Source organism: Neopelma chrysocephalum, unplaced genomic scaffold (genome assembly GCF_003984885.1).
Source record: "Neopelma chrysocephalum unplaced genomic scaffold, ASM398488v2 Primary Assembly neopelma1_74, whole genome shotgun sequence".
NCBI lineage: Eukaryota > Metazoa > Chordata > Aves > Passeriformes > Pipridae > Neopelma > Neopelma chrysocephalum.
Window position 1 is genome coordinate 3,933,792 of NW_020897735.1, and position 16,874 is coordinate 3,950,665.

Genomic DNA, 16,874 nt, shown 5'->3' on the forward strand with positions numbered 1-16,874 from the left:
GCATATTTTTTTACTCCCACATATCTACTACTTAATGGGCTCCACTTCACAGGCAATGTGGTTATATCCCAATGTACTCACAGCTCTGAAATGGAAGCAGCTGTTCTGCAAGGACTAGGAAATAGGTTAGGGATATAATTTTTATAAGACTGCTCATCTTTTGGCAGGAATGCTTCTCCCCAAGGAGCCAGTCATTTACATGAAAAACTTGGACATAATGGAGTCAAATAGGGCTTCTGTAATCCAAGCAACTTTGAATCCCCTGGCAACTCCTTACTCAGTCCTATTTTTCCTGTCTCTCCTATACAGTTATATTCTGGCTCCCCTGAAAGATGAAAAAAAAAAATTCTGAATAGAGAAGACAGTTAAATATAAAATACCTCAAATCAATAAAACGCTCTTTGTGGCTGTTTTACTGACAGGAGCGATCTGTTCTCGCTCTCCTTAACCTCAACACCCTGAAGAAATTTCAAAGCACACCAAAGATAGAGACTTTGTGACGGCAGCCAAACCACAGTTGACAATCAAACAAAAATGCGTTAAATTGGGGGTGGGAGGGGGGGAGAAGAACTTAATTGGTTTGTAGGTAAAGAGACCCCTCTGCTGGTTTTAAGGGATAGTGCAGGAGCTGCAATTTCCACGTCTCCCTGCTTTATTAAGGCCCTTATTTAATAATGGAACCAAAACAGCCACTGAATAAGGACAGGCTCATTTAATCTTTTATGTAATTTAATATAGCAGGAGGCTAATCCCTGACTGAGGAGGAGCAGACTCTGGATGCAGGAGGGACTCTGCTTGTTATGCAAATGCTGCCCTGATGGAAGCAACAACGGTAGGAAGAATGCATGTTCAGATCCTCCCATCAGAAAACTGAAACCAACAGTAACCATTTACCACTTCTAAAGGCTAATGTTTTTCCCTAGGACTTAACTATAAAAACTGTATTTATTTTAATATATTCTTCTGTGTAGATTATGTGCCAGAATTTTCCTCAGTCTTCTTAGCTACATTCTTTTGAACACTGGCATTAGGCAGTGTTAGGCATTTACCTTACCAAAAGCTATTTAAATTAAAAACCTAACTTTGTGAGTAAAGGACCTGCTAAAATGCTGAATTAAATGTTATGAAATAAAGCAAAAAAGTGATAATAACATTAATGGTTTTGTCACTTCTACTCTTCTGTAGCTGTGCTTCATCCAGCTCCTTCTCCATTTTCTCTCTTTCCTGATTCAAATCACTCAGCTCTTGACCGGTCACTTTAATTATCCTTTGTAGTCTGCGATTCTCAGCGTCCTTGGTGAGGTTTTCTGAACGAAGTTCTGCCAACAGGGTTTCCTTCTCCATCAGGAGAGCTTGATAATCTGCAGCACCCTGAAACATAAAGCAGCATTCAGGCTCTAGAAGGTGTTTGTAGAGCCTGGAATTATTTATTCCTATTGCATCCAAACCCCCTCTCCTGCCCCTCTTCCCACTACTTCAAAATTAGGGTGCAAAAAAACAGTGAAATGACAAAACAGGGAAAGTGTTACACTGATAGTTTGCCCTGCTAAAGTAACACAACTTTCCATGACATCCACTGCAGGATAACAAAGTCTGAGATAACAAAGAATGAGATAAAGGTTGACGTGCAAAGGAGGTGCAAACCAGGTCATAGTTGTATTATTGCTTCTCAAAGCTTTAACTGAATAAAGCTCTGCTTTTGGGGCAGTTTGAATCTGGCCTAGGGCAGGTAGCCACCAAGTCTTTCATGGAACCATTAAGATTGGAAATGACCTTTAAGATCATGGAGTCCAACCACCCTGCACCACCACTGTGTTCACCACTAATTCATGTCCTCAAGTGCCAGATCCATGTGTTTTCTGAACCCTTCCAGGGATGGTGACTCCACCACTGCCCTGGGCATAAGTATGATTTTTAATATAAAACAGCAAGTCAGAATTGTGTTCTTCCCCACCAAACACTGTTTCAAGTGGCTTTGAAGCTGACAGGAGTAGTGGGCTGTGCAGCACAGTCTACTCACAGAGAACTGCCTTCAACTCAAGTTTGTAGCTAAGGAGCCGAGTACTGAGGAGAAGGGCTGGCTCTGTCACCCACCATGCCACGTGGACTCTGTGGGCAGGAGGGATTAGCCACACACTTTATAAGCTTAGAACTTTAAAAAAAAAAAAATCAACAAGGTCTCAAAAATAAATAGATAAGAGTCGTATTTCAAAGCAGGTATGAAACAGCAAACATAAGCTATAGAGTCACATACAGGCCAAAATGACCTGAAAAAGAAATATGATAAACTTTTCTCAGTAGAGCACGATTAAAACATGGGCTTAAGTAAAATAAAAGGCTTTTGAAGAAATGGATGTGCTCTGAGAGAACTAAACATTACTACTCCATTAGACTCTGGGATAACAGCCAGTCACAAAGGCTGTAGTGGGGGCACCTCAGAAGCAGCTGAATCCACCTCTGCCATCCCTGCTGGGCTGAAACCACGTGGATGAACAAACAGCACAATGGAAGATGCAGCACTGCCTTAAGCAGTGTCAGTTTTATCAAACTTTAGATGAGTTTGAAAATGCTACAAGAGACATTTCATTGCCTATTTTAATATCTAATTCTTATTTTCTCCCATTTTACATTTTAAGACCTTTACAATGCAGAAATTATCATCATAAAGTCCTTCCTCCACCACACACTGGAAAGCATTACTAAATCACATTTTCACAAACAACATTCCACTATTTTGTAAATAGTGGTTTCACATTTATTATATAAATAAATCCAAACAAGTGTCTCATATCCACTCTGCTAACAAGAAGCCTGTGCTGGTACCATACTTTTGGAAGAGAAAACAAAACAGGTCAGCAAAAAAAAAAACCTCAAGATCATCTCAGCTCCACAACTATCTGTGTCTTTAACTTCTTTTTCTTCTATTTATTTCTCTCTTAATGTTTCTCAGTTTTTATGGAAGAAAAATATCAAGAAACAAGGTAAGTAATATCACATTTTAACATTTCACTTTTCCAACTATTTGATTTGGGAATTTTTTTTTCAAGGTAAAAAAAAAAAAAAATCAAACATTTTAAACAACATTTTAAACTAATTTCCATTTCTCTGCTTTCAAAGACACAAAGCACTACCCACTGCATGGAGTTACAGAGGAGGGAAGAGCAGGGATGGGGAAGCCACATTAAATTGTTTGTTCTTACCTTGAATTTTTGTACATGGGCCTTGTGAGTTGCCTCTCTTGCCTTAGCCAATGAAGCATTTAACTCTTCAATTTCAGAACCAAGCTCCTCATTCTTTAAGTAAAAGGAATGTAGAAATAGTTATTTCCAAGGGATGGCCACTCAGTAATCGTCATCCCACCTCATCATCCATTCATCCAGCTACATAAAACACTTTCAAGAACAAAACCACCAAATAGATCATAACAAATCTCATATAAAGAAATACTTGTTCTTATACAACACTCACTAGACTGCCTATCACTCAAGTTAAGTATTTCCCATTCTTCCACACATTCTGAATTTCAGCTTGACCTCTCCTCTTTTAGCTGCCTTTGACAGCTCCACTTACTCAACAAATAAAATACTCCTCATACCATGTAAGTGGTGCTCAGAGCTGATAAAAATCAGTGTGTAAGTGAAAACATTTTTCTTTTAAGTTCTTAGGGGAGAAAGTATCAGTTAAGTACCTTTTTTCTTCTCTCCTCCAGTCCAAGAGCCCAAACTCCTGGCAAACAGAACAGCTTAGAGCTGAGAGCAGTGATCAGGGACCCACTAGAAGCCTCCTCATGGTTACAGTGAGATCAGACTCTGTCACACACACAACACAAAATTCCACTCCCAGTTCAACAAACCAGCAAGATCACAATCACCATACCTCTCTTTCCTTTGCTTTTAAGGCAACAGTTAGGCCTTGGATAGTTTTGTCCCTTTTCAAACCATTCTTCTTTTCAACAGCAAGCTCATTTTCCCTCTCTTGTAGCTCTTCTTGGAGTGACTAAATCAGATTATGTGAAAGTTGCATTAACTTCCCACTAAGAGACACTGTAACTGCACATTAATAAGAACATTCCCTCAGAGTTCTGGAAGCTTATTACTCAGATTACCAACATAAAACACAGTCCCAAAATGAGAGTCATCATCTTAAAGATGTGCCTGGAATACAGTAGAAGAAGGCTAATCTCATGGGCTGGCCATGAGTATCAGCTCCAATATTTGATAAGTGGCCTTATCAGCTCTACTGAAAATTGGTTCAAAAAAAAGGAGGAGCCTTCCTGTCATGAGACATAAAAGAGAATTTACCAGAGGACTTGCTCTGCCCTTTCCTGTCTGTACCTATGAATACATAACAGAGGGAGCCCAACACACACTGCAAGGAGTGAGGGAAACAGAAACAAAATCAGAACTCACCTGAAATTTTTTTTCAAAGGAATTTCTCTCATTTTTAAGCTCCATTCTAAGAGCCTGTAAGAACAACATAACTCATATAAGAACCAAAAAATTCATTCTCAACACAACTATAACTCATTAAGCATTAAAATGAAGCAAAATGAGCTTAAAAAGCTCGGGGGTGGAGGGAAAACTTAATATACACATTTTGACAGGAATATATTGAATCAGTTGCTTCCTGGACGTCTAAAAATCTACCTGGGCACAGTATGAGCCAGTCCAAATTAAGAAGAAGGACAAAAAAAGAAAATAAAACAAAAACCCACACAACATGTTCTTCCATGAGACAGGAACAACTGTACTTGCCGAGTTAATAAAGGTGCATTTTTAGGTGACATTTATCTTTGCCAGCAAGATGCTTTTATCAAGGCAGATTTTAATTAGCACTTTTCCCCAGGGAGGTTACAGAATTATTTGTTTTTAAAAGGTAATCATATATAAAAACCAGAGCTGTGCAAAGCTATTCATCAGATTTTTTCCTCCAGTACTGCATCCCAAATGACCATGCAGGCTGTGCACCTCCTATGAAGTGATTAAAGATGACACTGTTTTCACCTTGACACACAAATATTCTTGTGAAACCAGAGTGGTCTTTCCTGACACACATTGATTTAATTGCAAGACCATGCAGACTGAAAAATTTAAATTTCACTAATCAGTCCAATTGTTGAAGGTTCTCATCTTATCTTGACATAAACAAAAAGGTGTGTAGGTACTGAGTAAGATTCAGTTCCAAAACAAATCCTGACAGCCCCCATGACTAACCTTCCTATTTCTGCCAGCTTTAATTTCTTGTTTGAATAACCAATGGGAAAAAAAGAAAAAAAAAAAAGACAGCAAGCCTCAGGACCTGATTCTGCATTCCAGCTGTCAGGATATCTGCCTTCCTGTTTAAGAGCCAAGTGAAATAAGACTGACTCTTGCGCCTTTAGTAAGCCAAAGGCTAAACTTCCACTTTATTTCATGAGATTTTTTTATGCCTACCTACCTTACCACAGCTTTTTTTCCAGACCCCAACAGTAGAGACACTTTCCAAGAACAAACTCTCAAGTCACATTCTTAACTTTCATAGCAGTTATGTCATCTAGTGAGGGATCTATTAACATCTAGTATTTCTTTAATATGTACTTCTGTAAAGCAATTGCACAGTATCTATAACACAGGCATAAAGGCAATAGGAAACACAACCTCTCACTGAATGAATGGATAATAAAGATGAATATTGCCCCCCAAACCACAGTATAACCAATGAATGGTAAGGAAATGGAGAAGCAAGGAGGAAATAATATTTTTAAAAATCGGCTTAGGTCACTCGCATACTGTCATGCACAAAACCTTTAAAGTCCTACCCCTAAAGATTTATAACATGTAACTGTTCAAGCAGTTTCCTCACCTCTATCTCACTATCCTTTTCATGCCTCAAAGCAATGGTAAGTTCTCTGATTTTTTCTGGTGACAAGTTCCCATCATAAGATCCACTCTTAGACTTTTCCTCTTCGAGGTATTGAATTAGAGCTTCTTTACTCTTCAGTGACAGATTCAGTTGCTCTATAAGTCTAAAATGATAAGATTTTTAATATTAATCTTGCATCATTTACCACCAATTCAGTCATTGTAGTAAATCTTGCAGACAACTTGCCTAGGTGGAGACTCCAGACAATACCTGTAAAATTTAGGGGAGGACTTTCACAACTCCTTCTCCCTCCAGAGAAACACAAAAAGAGATGTAACTTTAAAGCAAGCAAACTGGGTTGAGCTATTTGCAAAGTGCTCATTCTTATTTTCCTCCAGTATCACTTCAGATGTCAACATTTAAAGTCATTATTTAGTTACATTATCCTTTAGATAAAAACCTTACCAAGCTATTCCCTTTCTCTGCCAACAAAACACCACATGTAGTTTACCTTACACATCTAAAATAAAAGCAAAAACAATCCTCCAGACTACTGAGATTTGGGTTTATACACTTTCCCCATCTAAAGTTATTGAACAACTTACACACCTTACCAGCTACCAGCCAAAAAAAACCCACAACCGGTACTTTGCAAAGAACAATCGAACCCACAAAGCTCAAACACAGTGTTTCTCTTCCCATTAAATTTACCACCCTCACCAGGCACATCACTGGGATTGAGAGCACACAAACACCACGACATGAACACCAAGGGCTGTTCTCTTGAGCAACAGCTCAAGAAAGCAGCGAGCAGGAGGTGAGTCAAAGTTACAAAGATGCTTTAATGTAGGACACGCTCGTGTCTCAAGCATCCTGATCCTTTTACACTTTCAGACAACCTTTAAAGATGACTTTGCTACATGTAGCATGTGAACTGGTTGCTGTGTTGCCACTCATGTCCCAGCTGAGCAGGTAAGATGGTCAGCAACACTTCTGTATCCCAGGGTAGGACCAAACTATTAAAACCTAAACCCATGTCAGCTCTTCACACTTTCACAATAAAGAATTCCAGTAGTCAGAAACATCACTGGCAACGGTTCTGACCTGTCTTTCTCAGCTGCTGTAACCATATCCACATCCTTGGCAGGGGCATTCATAATTGAAGAAAGTTTCTGCTCAGCTGCCATTCTCAGAGCTTTCTCCTTCTCTGTCATTGCCACGGCTTTTTCCACATCTTCTTGGGCAGCTTTAAGGTTCTGTAATCAAAGCACACAATCCTGATGCTTATAAGAGCAAAATGCTCATGAAATTTTTCACATATTGAAGTTTTTTTCCTACCAAACATATGTCAGGATGTTTAATTTAGGACCTTTTACCAAGTATTTCAATGGCTTTACAAATGCTTCTGAACTCTGCAGCTGCATTTTCAAGATTAATCCATTTTCTGTGGCACAGAAAGAAGGGAAATTTGTTTCAAAGAAATAAAAGAAATATCCTAACTGATAGCAGAACTGGAAAAAAGTGCCCCTATGCTATGGTTTTAGATTTAGCTATTATAATTTGGTTTTGTCTCACTGTCCTCCCTCTATCATAATAAATTGCTACACTTAAATTAAAGAGGTTAAAGAAGGGCTTTTTTATTCAATAAAATTAATATTCCCAGGCTCACTGTAGCTAATTGGAACTCTTCCCAACATCATTTATAATATTTTGCAAGAATTGATAAAGTATGAACCAGACATTTTTCTCTTGAACAGCAAAGGAAATGGAGATAAGACCCAGAGATTCCAGCCAACTTCCTCTGGGTGACCCAACTCACAGAGACAGGGAACACCAAAAAAAAAAAAACTATACTTGCCTTACACTACATCAAATTTGTTTCAGATCTTCATTTTTATATTGTAGGCTTCCCTGCTGTGCTCACCCAATTTTGCTTTCTATGAAATAAAAGCCCCCTTGTAGCCTAATAAGTAATTCCCCTTCAGATACAAACTAAAAATAATCTCTCTGGGGGAGGGGGAGGAAAAGCTCCTTCACCACTGAACTTCCCCACTCAACCCCTCTCCTCAAAAGCTGTTGTGTCAACATTCATCTGTCAATCAAGAACTCTGAAGGAAATTAATCCTTGTTAGCATTACCTGGATCTGTATAATTACATGTGCTGAGAAAACCAGTGACTAACACCACACTGCAGTGTTTGCATTCATAAGAATACTAAAATTAATGTCAGAGGCCAACACTATCTCCAGGCTACAGAAAATACTCCATCTCCACAAGATTGGAATATTTGCCCTTCTACCTGTCAGATCTGAGAACACCAGTCTGACTGGCTGGTTTGGTACAGAGGAAGTAATTTAGGAACTTCTCTACCAATCAAACAGTACAAAGAATGCTTTCAGAAATTCCAGTTCCATTAAAGAGAAGAAAAGGTCACAGAGATCCCCTCCTCCCTGAAGGAGCTCACTGCTCAAATGGACTTGGATGATCTTTACAACTCAGGATTCTGTGATCCTGACAGAAAAATATGATCAGGAGTTTGCTTCTAGTATGTTCCTTGATCAGTTCATTCTTTAAAGATGGAAAAGCAAATATTGGAATTAACCCACTTGTGCTATTTCTACTTTCAGAAAGAGCACCAGACATGGATCCCCCTCACAAACACAGCCACAAAATCCCACTTCTCCAAAGAAGTGTAGACAGTTAATGATGCAAACCAACCACAAGCTTCTGTATTTCTAGAACTTGGCACAAACATTTCCAGCACAGACTATTCAATATCAGATTTGTTCTTAGTAAGGAACTGAACTTCTCCTTGCTTGGAGGAAGCATGTTATTCATACAAAGAATTTTTTTTTTGCCTTTACACAAAAAATGAGGAAACACGAAGCAGTTCTCCTGTAAAGATATCAGTGATGGCTCAACTATAAATACAGGAATAAATTGTCTCAACTACAGACAGTGGGGAATTAAAAAAAACCCAAAGATATAGGTAGGTCATGATATCAAATATGAGACAACACTACAAAGACAGCACTGATTCTTTACTATTCCTTCAGCTTTGGTCACTCACCTCTTCCAGAAGTTTTATTCTGCCAGTCAGCATCTCTTCCATCTCTTGCATCTTCTTTTGTGCCTCTTTCACACGCTGCACTTCAGCATCACCACCCTGGGCCAAGCTTTCAACTGCCTTGCTGAAAGGCAGTTACACAAGAGATCCCATTGCATATCAAAGTGGAAAACATTTCAAGTGCCATCCATCAAGTGCTGATGGATTATGCTCAAGCATCTTCCATTGTATCTGTACCTGCTTGTCACTTCAAGGTTAAATACAAACATCCACAGACAATATGGCAATTTGGGTGGTATAGTCTGAGAGTTCCACACACAAGCCTTGTCACAGCAGATAAAGAAGCATTTTATATGTATGATGAAAAAGTGAAATATTTCCTTTGTATTTTTAAAGTTTCCAAATACAGTATCAAGCCTTCAGCAGAGTTGTATTTTCTACAGGAAGCAGCACTGGAATAAACTGAAGACATGCAGCTGCTGAGATCTCTCCAGCTGCCTTTTCAGTATTTGCTAATGCCTTGTGAGAGAATAACAGGTAGTGTTTCCTTACTAAACACAGGATGACCTCTTGTATATTACTGATCCCTAAATTTCACTTGCTATTTTGACCTTGTGCAAGGTTCCCTTCAAAGCCCAGCAATATCCCTTGATCCACCTGGAAAGACCAAACAAAAATTGGTCTGGTCCTCAGGAAAACAAAGAAAATTCCATTGCAACTGAGGCCCATGGAGCAGCCAACAGCTGTCAGTCATTGCCAGCCCGGATTAGTTTTGAACCAGACATTTATAGATAAGTACCCTTAAAATACTACTGTAAATCCTCCTGTTCCTAAAGGATTAGGAAAAAAACAAATAGAAACAAGTCCAAGTAATGGACATCCAGAAATATTCTGGTACTTACTAGGCCTTGATGAGTAGTTTCTCTCTCTCCTGCAGTTCACGCTTCAGACTTTCTACCTCAACTTTCAGCTCAATGTTCTACAGCAAGAGAATGAAAACCCAAAAGTTATTGGCAATGTGTAGATTAATTGTTGCTTGGACCAGCAAATGTAAAGTGTCATTAGGGTAAGAAAAGTATAGAGACATTTCAGCTTCTAAAAGACATATTTTGCAAGGTTCAAGCCTTTCAGAAATCTCAGAAAGTATTAAGGATTCACTTAACTGCTCTAATGGGGAGTCCTGCACCTCAACTTGGGAATTTCTAGGGCTTCCATGCATGTTTGTTCTTGAAGACACAAGAAATTTTCTTTTCCTTGAAAAACCTGATTGCATCAGCTATAGAGGTTTTTAACAATTTTCGAATTATTTTGTTATAGCCTGAGAAAACCTCTCCTGATGTAATTGTACAAAGAACTCCTTGCCCTGGAAGCTGACAGATGCCATTTCCAAAAACAAAACAAAAAAAGACTCAAAAGTTAAGTGGAATAGGCAACCTCCCCACAAAACAAACTCTTCAAAAAGATACACAGTACTATGAAATTAATCTAAATGCATACAATTTTATATATTTCTTCAGTGGGACCATCAAACTTCTGCTGCATTCGCTCCTCCAGGAAATAGATACGAAGCTTCAGGTTGAAGTTTTCTTTTTTCAGATCAGTGATTTGCTGTGAAATAAGAAAGAAAATGAGCAAATTATGTGATGTGTTTCAAATGAAGAGTAAAAACTACTACAGAATTTGGTTTTGCTCTCCACAGTGCAATACTGGAATCCAACCCACGGGACATAATTAAACATGTAGATGATACACATACACATATATATTAAATTGTGAAGGTGTTAATTGCACCATATGACACCCAAGTCCAAATAAACATCCTTCCCTCTAAGACTGTGTCACCCACAGAGCTATAAATACCCCAAGCCTTTCAACAGGTTTCTGTCTCCTACAGCTTCAGCCCAAAGCACAGAACATAATGTTCTCCCACCATCTCAGCCATAACATTTTTTCCCCAACTCCATTTCTCACCTGAACAAGAAGAAATCCCACTCCAGCCTATCCCTTCTAAATGTTTTGAGATTTGTCTTTTAGTTTGGTTTTAAGACATGCAGCCATGTTGGCACACACATAAACGTTGCGTGTTTGTCCAAGACGTTATCATTTATGATAACATTTTGTGTTTATTTTTAGCCCTGCACAGCACTTAAGCAAATAACAACTACAAAACAGTACTGTTTAAAAATATATAATACAAGCTGTAGTGCAGACAGTGCTCTTTAGAATATTCCTTCTTTAAAACATTGACTGACTTGACAAAAAAAGTATCCAAAAAAAGTTTTTAAAAATAGTAGGCAATTCTTCTATAAGATGGAACTTGAAGAAAATATAAGACATTATGTTGAAACAAATATTTTCTAAGGAAAAGCCTGGGAAGGAAGCCTCATTCATGGGACCAAGGTAATCTTATTCATGGGAAGAACAGCCACAAGCACACAAGGCACATAAGCCCAATCGAACACCAATAAAACCTTTATCCCATCCCATATTTCATAGTGCAATTCTTCAGAGAAAAAAATTGCTTATCATTTTTAACCTTCCTTGTAGAAGCAGTAACATGGTTGATGGTTTCATTAAAGAAAGGAGTCTCCCTCTAAATTTTTTTAAGAGGCTAAGCATAAAACATTCACTCAAATAAGACTCGTGTCCCCTGCCAGATGCTTTCAGCAAATGGAAATCTAATATGTTACAGAGCTACTAATAAAATATTTATGTAGGCTTTTCCAGAACTGTACAGTGTCATTTGTAAGAATTATTAGCGATACAATTTCTAAAATATTTGGCTTGTGAAACCTAAGATTACTTTCTGTAACTGCACTCAGAACCTGCATCTGCAAACAATTCTTCAGTTTAACAATCCCTGCCCAGCAAGATGCCTTGTCATTATTCACACAAGTGAATATCATCCAAGCAACTGAAAATCCAGCTGACTACATAAACTTTGTGGCTCATTCCCACACCTTGTCAGTAGATCATTCCTAACAGTCTCTGCTCATTCAGAAAAAGTCCAAGCAACAAAGACACTCTGAATTTATAGAAGTTGAACTTCTAGTTAGTCTCCACACAGTCAATATATTTCTGAGTCAAAAGGAAAAAATAATGTCAAAAGAACTCAGCATACCATGATTTTAGTCACATGTATTTCAGTGGCAACAGAAATAAACCAAAGAGTTTAAGGGCAATATTTTCAAAAGGCAAATAAAACAGACTATGCAACCATAAACCAAGAAGTGAAACAAATGTGTCTCTGATGTTGTTTCTCAGATGAAAGTTAATTCAGGCAGACTACATCTAAAAAGTTATTGCTTAATAAAAGACAAGATGTATAATGTGAGCAAGTTCACACTGCAAAGAGATTTTAATGGCAACTCTCTCAGTTTATGCATTTGAAGACTAAGTTTTAATTCCTTTATGCATTTTGATTTCTGTATTTGAAAAAAGGAGTAAAACCCAATACAATGATATACACACTACACAAAACAATCCACACCATGGACAGCATGGCAGCAAATCCTAACTCAGATTAGCTCCTTTCCCAGCCTGCACAGAGCCACTTTCATGCCAAATGGATCTGTCAGCAGTGACTGTGGTTTCACAGCACAACACAGTTTTCACCAGCAGAGGCCTTTTTACAAGACAGTAAAACTCTAAGTGGGTTTGGAGAGACAAGAAAAAACCCACAATTACTATTACTCAGTTCCCCACCTTAATACCCATCACTCTTTCTATCCATGAGCACCTAATAACACATAACTAGGTCCTCAATTAGAGATTCTTTCACTTCGCCCATGTAATCATGTTTTCTATCACAAGGTGGTTCCTTCTATATTGCAAGGAAGTGAGACACCATAAATAATTCAAAAATGTGTACCTCTAACATTTTCCAGCTCAGCACCTTCTCCAAGTCTAAACATAAAAGGACCTTTCCTACATGGATCCACCTTTTAGCCCATTACATCCATCCTGCTCCCTCTGAGCTGCAAGGCCAAAGCCACTCTTTTTAAGACACTGTTTTAACTACATCCTTCTCATGTCCTAAATAAATAACATTTATAGAAATATCTCTGTGTTTAATGGATTCTTCTTCCTTTACTTGAATGGATCTCTGAGATTCATTATACTGCTGGCATCCATAAAAGTTCTTATCCCATGAGAAGTTTAACAGCTCAGTTTAACATGAGGGGTCTGCAGACACCAGGATGACAGACCTGTGGCCTTTCTCCCTACATAACATGATTTTTCCTCCCTGCTAAAACTTTTTCCCCCCATGCAAAAGAACCCTGCAGACAATAACCCACTTGCAGAATGTATAACCTAGACTGAGGTCTTTGGGATGTATCACAGTAAAAGATTTTAAGCCCATCCTAATGCCAAGGCAGCGTCTGCCTACCCCAGCAGACAAAAGAGAAAGAGAAATAGATACAGATTGTAAAAAAACATCCTTCACCAAGGCTTTCCAAAACAAGCTTTAAATTCTGAGCAAAGAGCATAGTTTCCCCTCAGGGGGATATAAGGCCACGAGAAACTGAAAGAGTTTAGAAGAAGCACTCATTTCAAAAACAATGCCACAAAAGATAACAGCAGCTACAGCAATGCCCTGAAACTGCAGACACTTAACACAGCCCAAAACCAGCAGCCACAGCCTTTATCTGCAGCAGTCATCTCAAATATTCTAGGTTGCTTTCCCCTCTACAGCTTCTTCTCACAGTAAGAACTAGAGTTAAAAAAAGTGTAAAACATTTAACAGGGAAGTTGTCCTGCAACACAGCTACACCCCAATCAAACCATCGTTCAGTAGATACAAACTTATTCAATTTAAACAACTAATACAATTAATATATTTTTAAAAACCTAATGTTTTCCTTTATATTCTAGTGAGTGCCAAAATAATTTTGCCTACAAAACTGTCACAATGACACTAGACCTTTACAACAGAAGTATTCTCAGCACTCTGGTACGTAGTTATAATAAAAGGCATCATGCTGCAGCCAATGAATTAAAAAGCCAAATCCTGCACTAGCCTAAATGAAAATAAACTTGATGCCTCCCTGAAATAAATCAACAGCAGATGTGCAAACCAAGCTCTGGTGCTTGTGGTGATTTGCAGGAACTTTTGAGCAGAGGGTGCCAATTTTTGTTTCACAACTTCAGCGCAGCAGTTGGCTGCTCTCAACAAGTTCCTGCCTCGGTTTTGGAAGCAACACTTAAGAAACGGAGGTTCAAAGCACAGCCAGGGACATCCACCTGGTCACACCTCCAACAGATGTGTGTCAGCCGACACCAACTACAAACCTGACCCCAAGAGGCAACACTTCAGGCAGCATGCTGGGAATATCTTGGCCATAAATCTGTCACCGAGTCCTATATTAAAAGTCTGCTTACATTTTCATAGTCCTTCATGGTCCGAGCTCGAGTTGGTGAGACTGTGTCTTCTGCCACATCTGGCAACACTAGACATTTAAAAAGACAGAACAAGTTCAGACAGCAGAATCCCTATAGCAAAGCTTTAATTTGGCAAAGGTCTACACTAATCTAAACATAATAAAAGTAGAACACCTTTTGGGAAGCAAGGGAGGCGATGCTTTGCCCCTTGTTTACATCACATGTTAGTTGTACTAAGTAGTATCTAGATTTCTTTCTGATCACAATAAGCTAACACTTAAGCTCCCAAATTCCAGCATCACCCATTTAAACCATGATATACACTGAAATTAGGCTATGTGAGGTGCACTCACAAGAATAAGCCCTCAGAGCAACTACAGAGGAATCCCATATTAAATTAATTCTCATTAATTTACTAGAAAGCAATTCAAGTCTCTCAGTATCTCACTGGTCACAGGACAGGCCTAAACCTTAGACTGAGGGAAAAGACAAACAAAGGAAATGGCCAGGATTTACATTCCTAAAATTTAATCCCTCCTGAACCTACAAGTTCTGTTTGCACACACATTCTGCAGCAGCCACATTTAACAGGGCTGCATAACTTATTTCCACTCAAATCTGAGAGAGTAAACTTCCAATCAGAATAATGACAATGTATAAAACATGTAGAACTTACATCATCTTAAATATAAAGAAGATATAGCTGGGGACTCAGACTGACTCTCATACTAACTAAAAGAAAATATTTCATTTAAATCACTTCCAAAATTGTTATGCAGCTGTGTAGAGCAGTCTTAAAAGTTACTCAAAGAGCCAGTGGTTTTCACATCTTGAAAGTCTAATTAGTTTCACAAGGCAGCTTTCCTTGAGCAGTTGCACAATAGAGCAACATTATTTTGCAGCACGAGTAAGTAATTTATATTTGCTTCCTTCTGCGAGTAAATATAACTTCCTGGTAAACCATCTAATTTGATTTGTCTTAGGTTCAGTTACTACTTCACCTATACCATGAAGTCAGCCATTCATAAAGGAAGTCAATGCATTCATAAAGAAACACATTCATAAAGAAAACCAAAACAGACACCTGAAATTGACCCTAACAGAGCACAGGGTAGTAAACAACAGAGGCGGGAGGTTTCAAACCAGTATTGTCCAGACATTTTACTTTAAAATAAGTGTTTCAAGCAAGTCTCCCACACCTGAGGATGAACAGTTACATGGCACCTGGCATACCTGATGGAGCTACAAGACAAGCTTTTCATAAGGACCTGGAGTGACAGGACAAAAGGGGAAGGGCTTTAAACTGACAGAGGGCAGGGTTAGAGTAGAGATTCGGAAAAAATTCTTCCCTGTGAGGGTGGTGAGGCCCTGGCACAGGTTGCCCAGAGAAGCTGTGGCTGCCCCATCCCTGGAAGTGTCCAAGGCCAGGTTGGACGGGGCTTGGAGCAACCTGGGCTAGTGGAAGGTGTCCCTGCCCATGACAGGGGGTGGAATGAGATGATCTTTAAGGTTCTCTTCCAACCCAAACCAGTCTGTAATTCTACGGTCATCATACAGAAAAATGCACAGAATTACAGCTCCTGTTCAAGAGGAACTGGACAGGAAGGTTTCTTAATGCACGACCAGCTAAAAGCCGAGACACCGGGTCTAGATCTTCAGGCAGGCGGGAACCGAACAGCCGAACTGAGAAGCGGAGGATGCACAGCGAGCAGAGCACAGCCGGGCAGCATCGCCCGCCTGGATATTCCAAGCATTTTAAGTACGCGCTCCACAAAATCGCTGATCGTCTTATGTAAGGCTGCGAGCCGCAATGACCGCGAGCAGCGGAGCTCACGGCAGCGACGGCAGCAGCCGCTGGCCCTAAAAACCCTTCGCTTACACAAAAACACATCACGTAAAAGCCATATTTTTGCCCCTTTCTTTTTCCCGCGGGGCTGAGGTTTTGTCCCGCAAGGTTCGAGCACCGAGCCCGGGCGGGCTCCCGACAGCGACCCAGCCTTACCTTGTCCGCCGGGCGGGCCGGGCTGGGGGTCCCCGCGGGAGATGTCCGGCAGCTGGGAGGCGCTGGCGCTGGGGAAGGAGGAGGAGAAGGAGGAAAAGGAGGAGAAGGAGGAGGAGGAGAGCGCTGAGAGCCGAACGCCGGAGGGGCTCGTCCCGCTGACCCCGCGGCCGGCGGGCCCAGCCCCGCGCCCCAGCGCAGCCCCCGCCGCGCAGCACTCGCCGTACCTGCCCTCCAGCGCCAGCGGCAGCGTGGGGTCCTCCCCCGGCAGCGAATCCATGGGACGCTCCCGCGGCTCCCGCCGCCTTTGTGCGAGGGTTTGGCGGCTTCCCTGGAATTCAAACGCCCGCAATCGCCGCCGCCATCTTTGCGTCGGCAGAGCTGAAGCCGCTGAAGCCGCCGAGGGGGCGCGTAGAGGGCGGGCACTATAGAAACTGAATGGGAGCCGCCATGTTTGTTGCGGGCAGCGGGCGAAGGTGGGCGGGCAAGGCGCCATGTCGGCTGAGGGCAGAGCGGGGCGGGTGCCAGATGGGCAAAGGGGGAGGGAGCCGGCGGGCGCCATGTTGAGTGAGGGAAGGAGCCCGA

General features: G+C 40.4%; 1 protein-coding gene across 5 annotated transcripts in view; it reads right to left on the bottom strand.

Annotated features, from left to right (window-relative positions):
* Positions 1 to 16,653, bottom strand: part of CDK5RAP2 (CDK5 regulatory subunit associated protein 2) — a 73,130-nt gene extending 56,477 nt beyond the window's left edge. For all 5 annotated transcript variants that reach the window (XM_027687678.1, XM_027687676.1, XM_027687679.1 and 2 more), the window contains exons 1-12: positions 16,517 to 16,653; positions 16,293 to 16,360; positions 14,291 to 14,358; positions 10,406 to 10,516; positions 9,811 to 9,887; positions 8,912 to 9,032; positions 6,946 to 7,097; positions 5,842 to 6,004; positions 4,410 to 4,463; positions 3,877 to 3,996; positions 3,201 to 3,293; positions 1,153 to 1,371 (exon numbers count right to left, since the gene is read on the bottom strand). In XM_027687678.1, coding sequence (XP_027543479.1) covers positions 1,153 to 1,371; positions 3,201 to 3,293; positions 3,877 to 3,996; positions 4,410 to 4,463; positions 5,842 to 6,004; positions 6,946 to 7,097; positions 8,912 to 9,032; positions 9,811 to 9,887; positions 10,406 to 10,516; positions 14,291 to 14,358; positions 16,293 to 16,360; positions 16,517 to 16,569 — 1,299 coding nt within the window. In that variant the 5' untranslated portion in view covers positions 16,570 to 16,653. The remainder of the gene's footprint in view (positions 1 to 1,152; positions 1,372 to 3,200; positions 3,294 to 3,876; positions 3,997 to 4,409; positions 4,464 to 5,841; positions 6,005 to 6,945; positions 7,098 to 8,911; positions 9,033 to 9,810; positions 9,888 to 10,405; positions 10,517 to 14,290; positions 14,359 to 16,292; positions 16,361 to 16,516) is intronic.
* Positions 16,654 to 16,874: the final 221 nt, after the last annotated feature.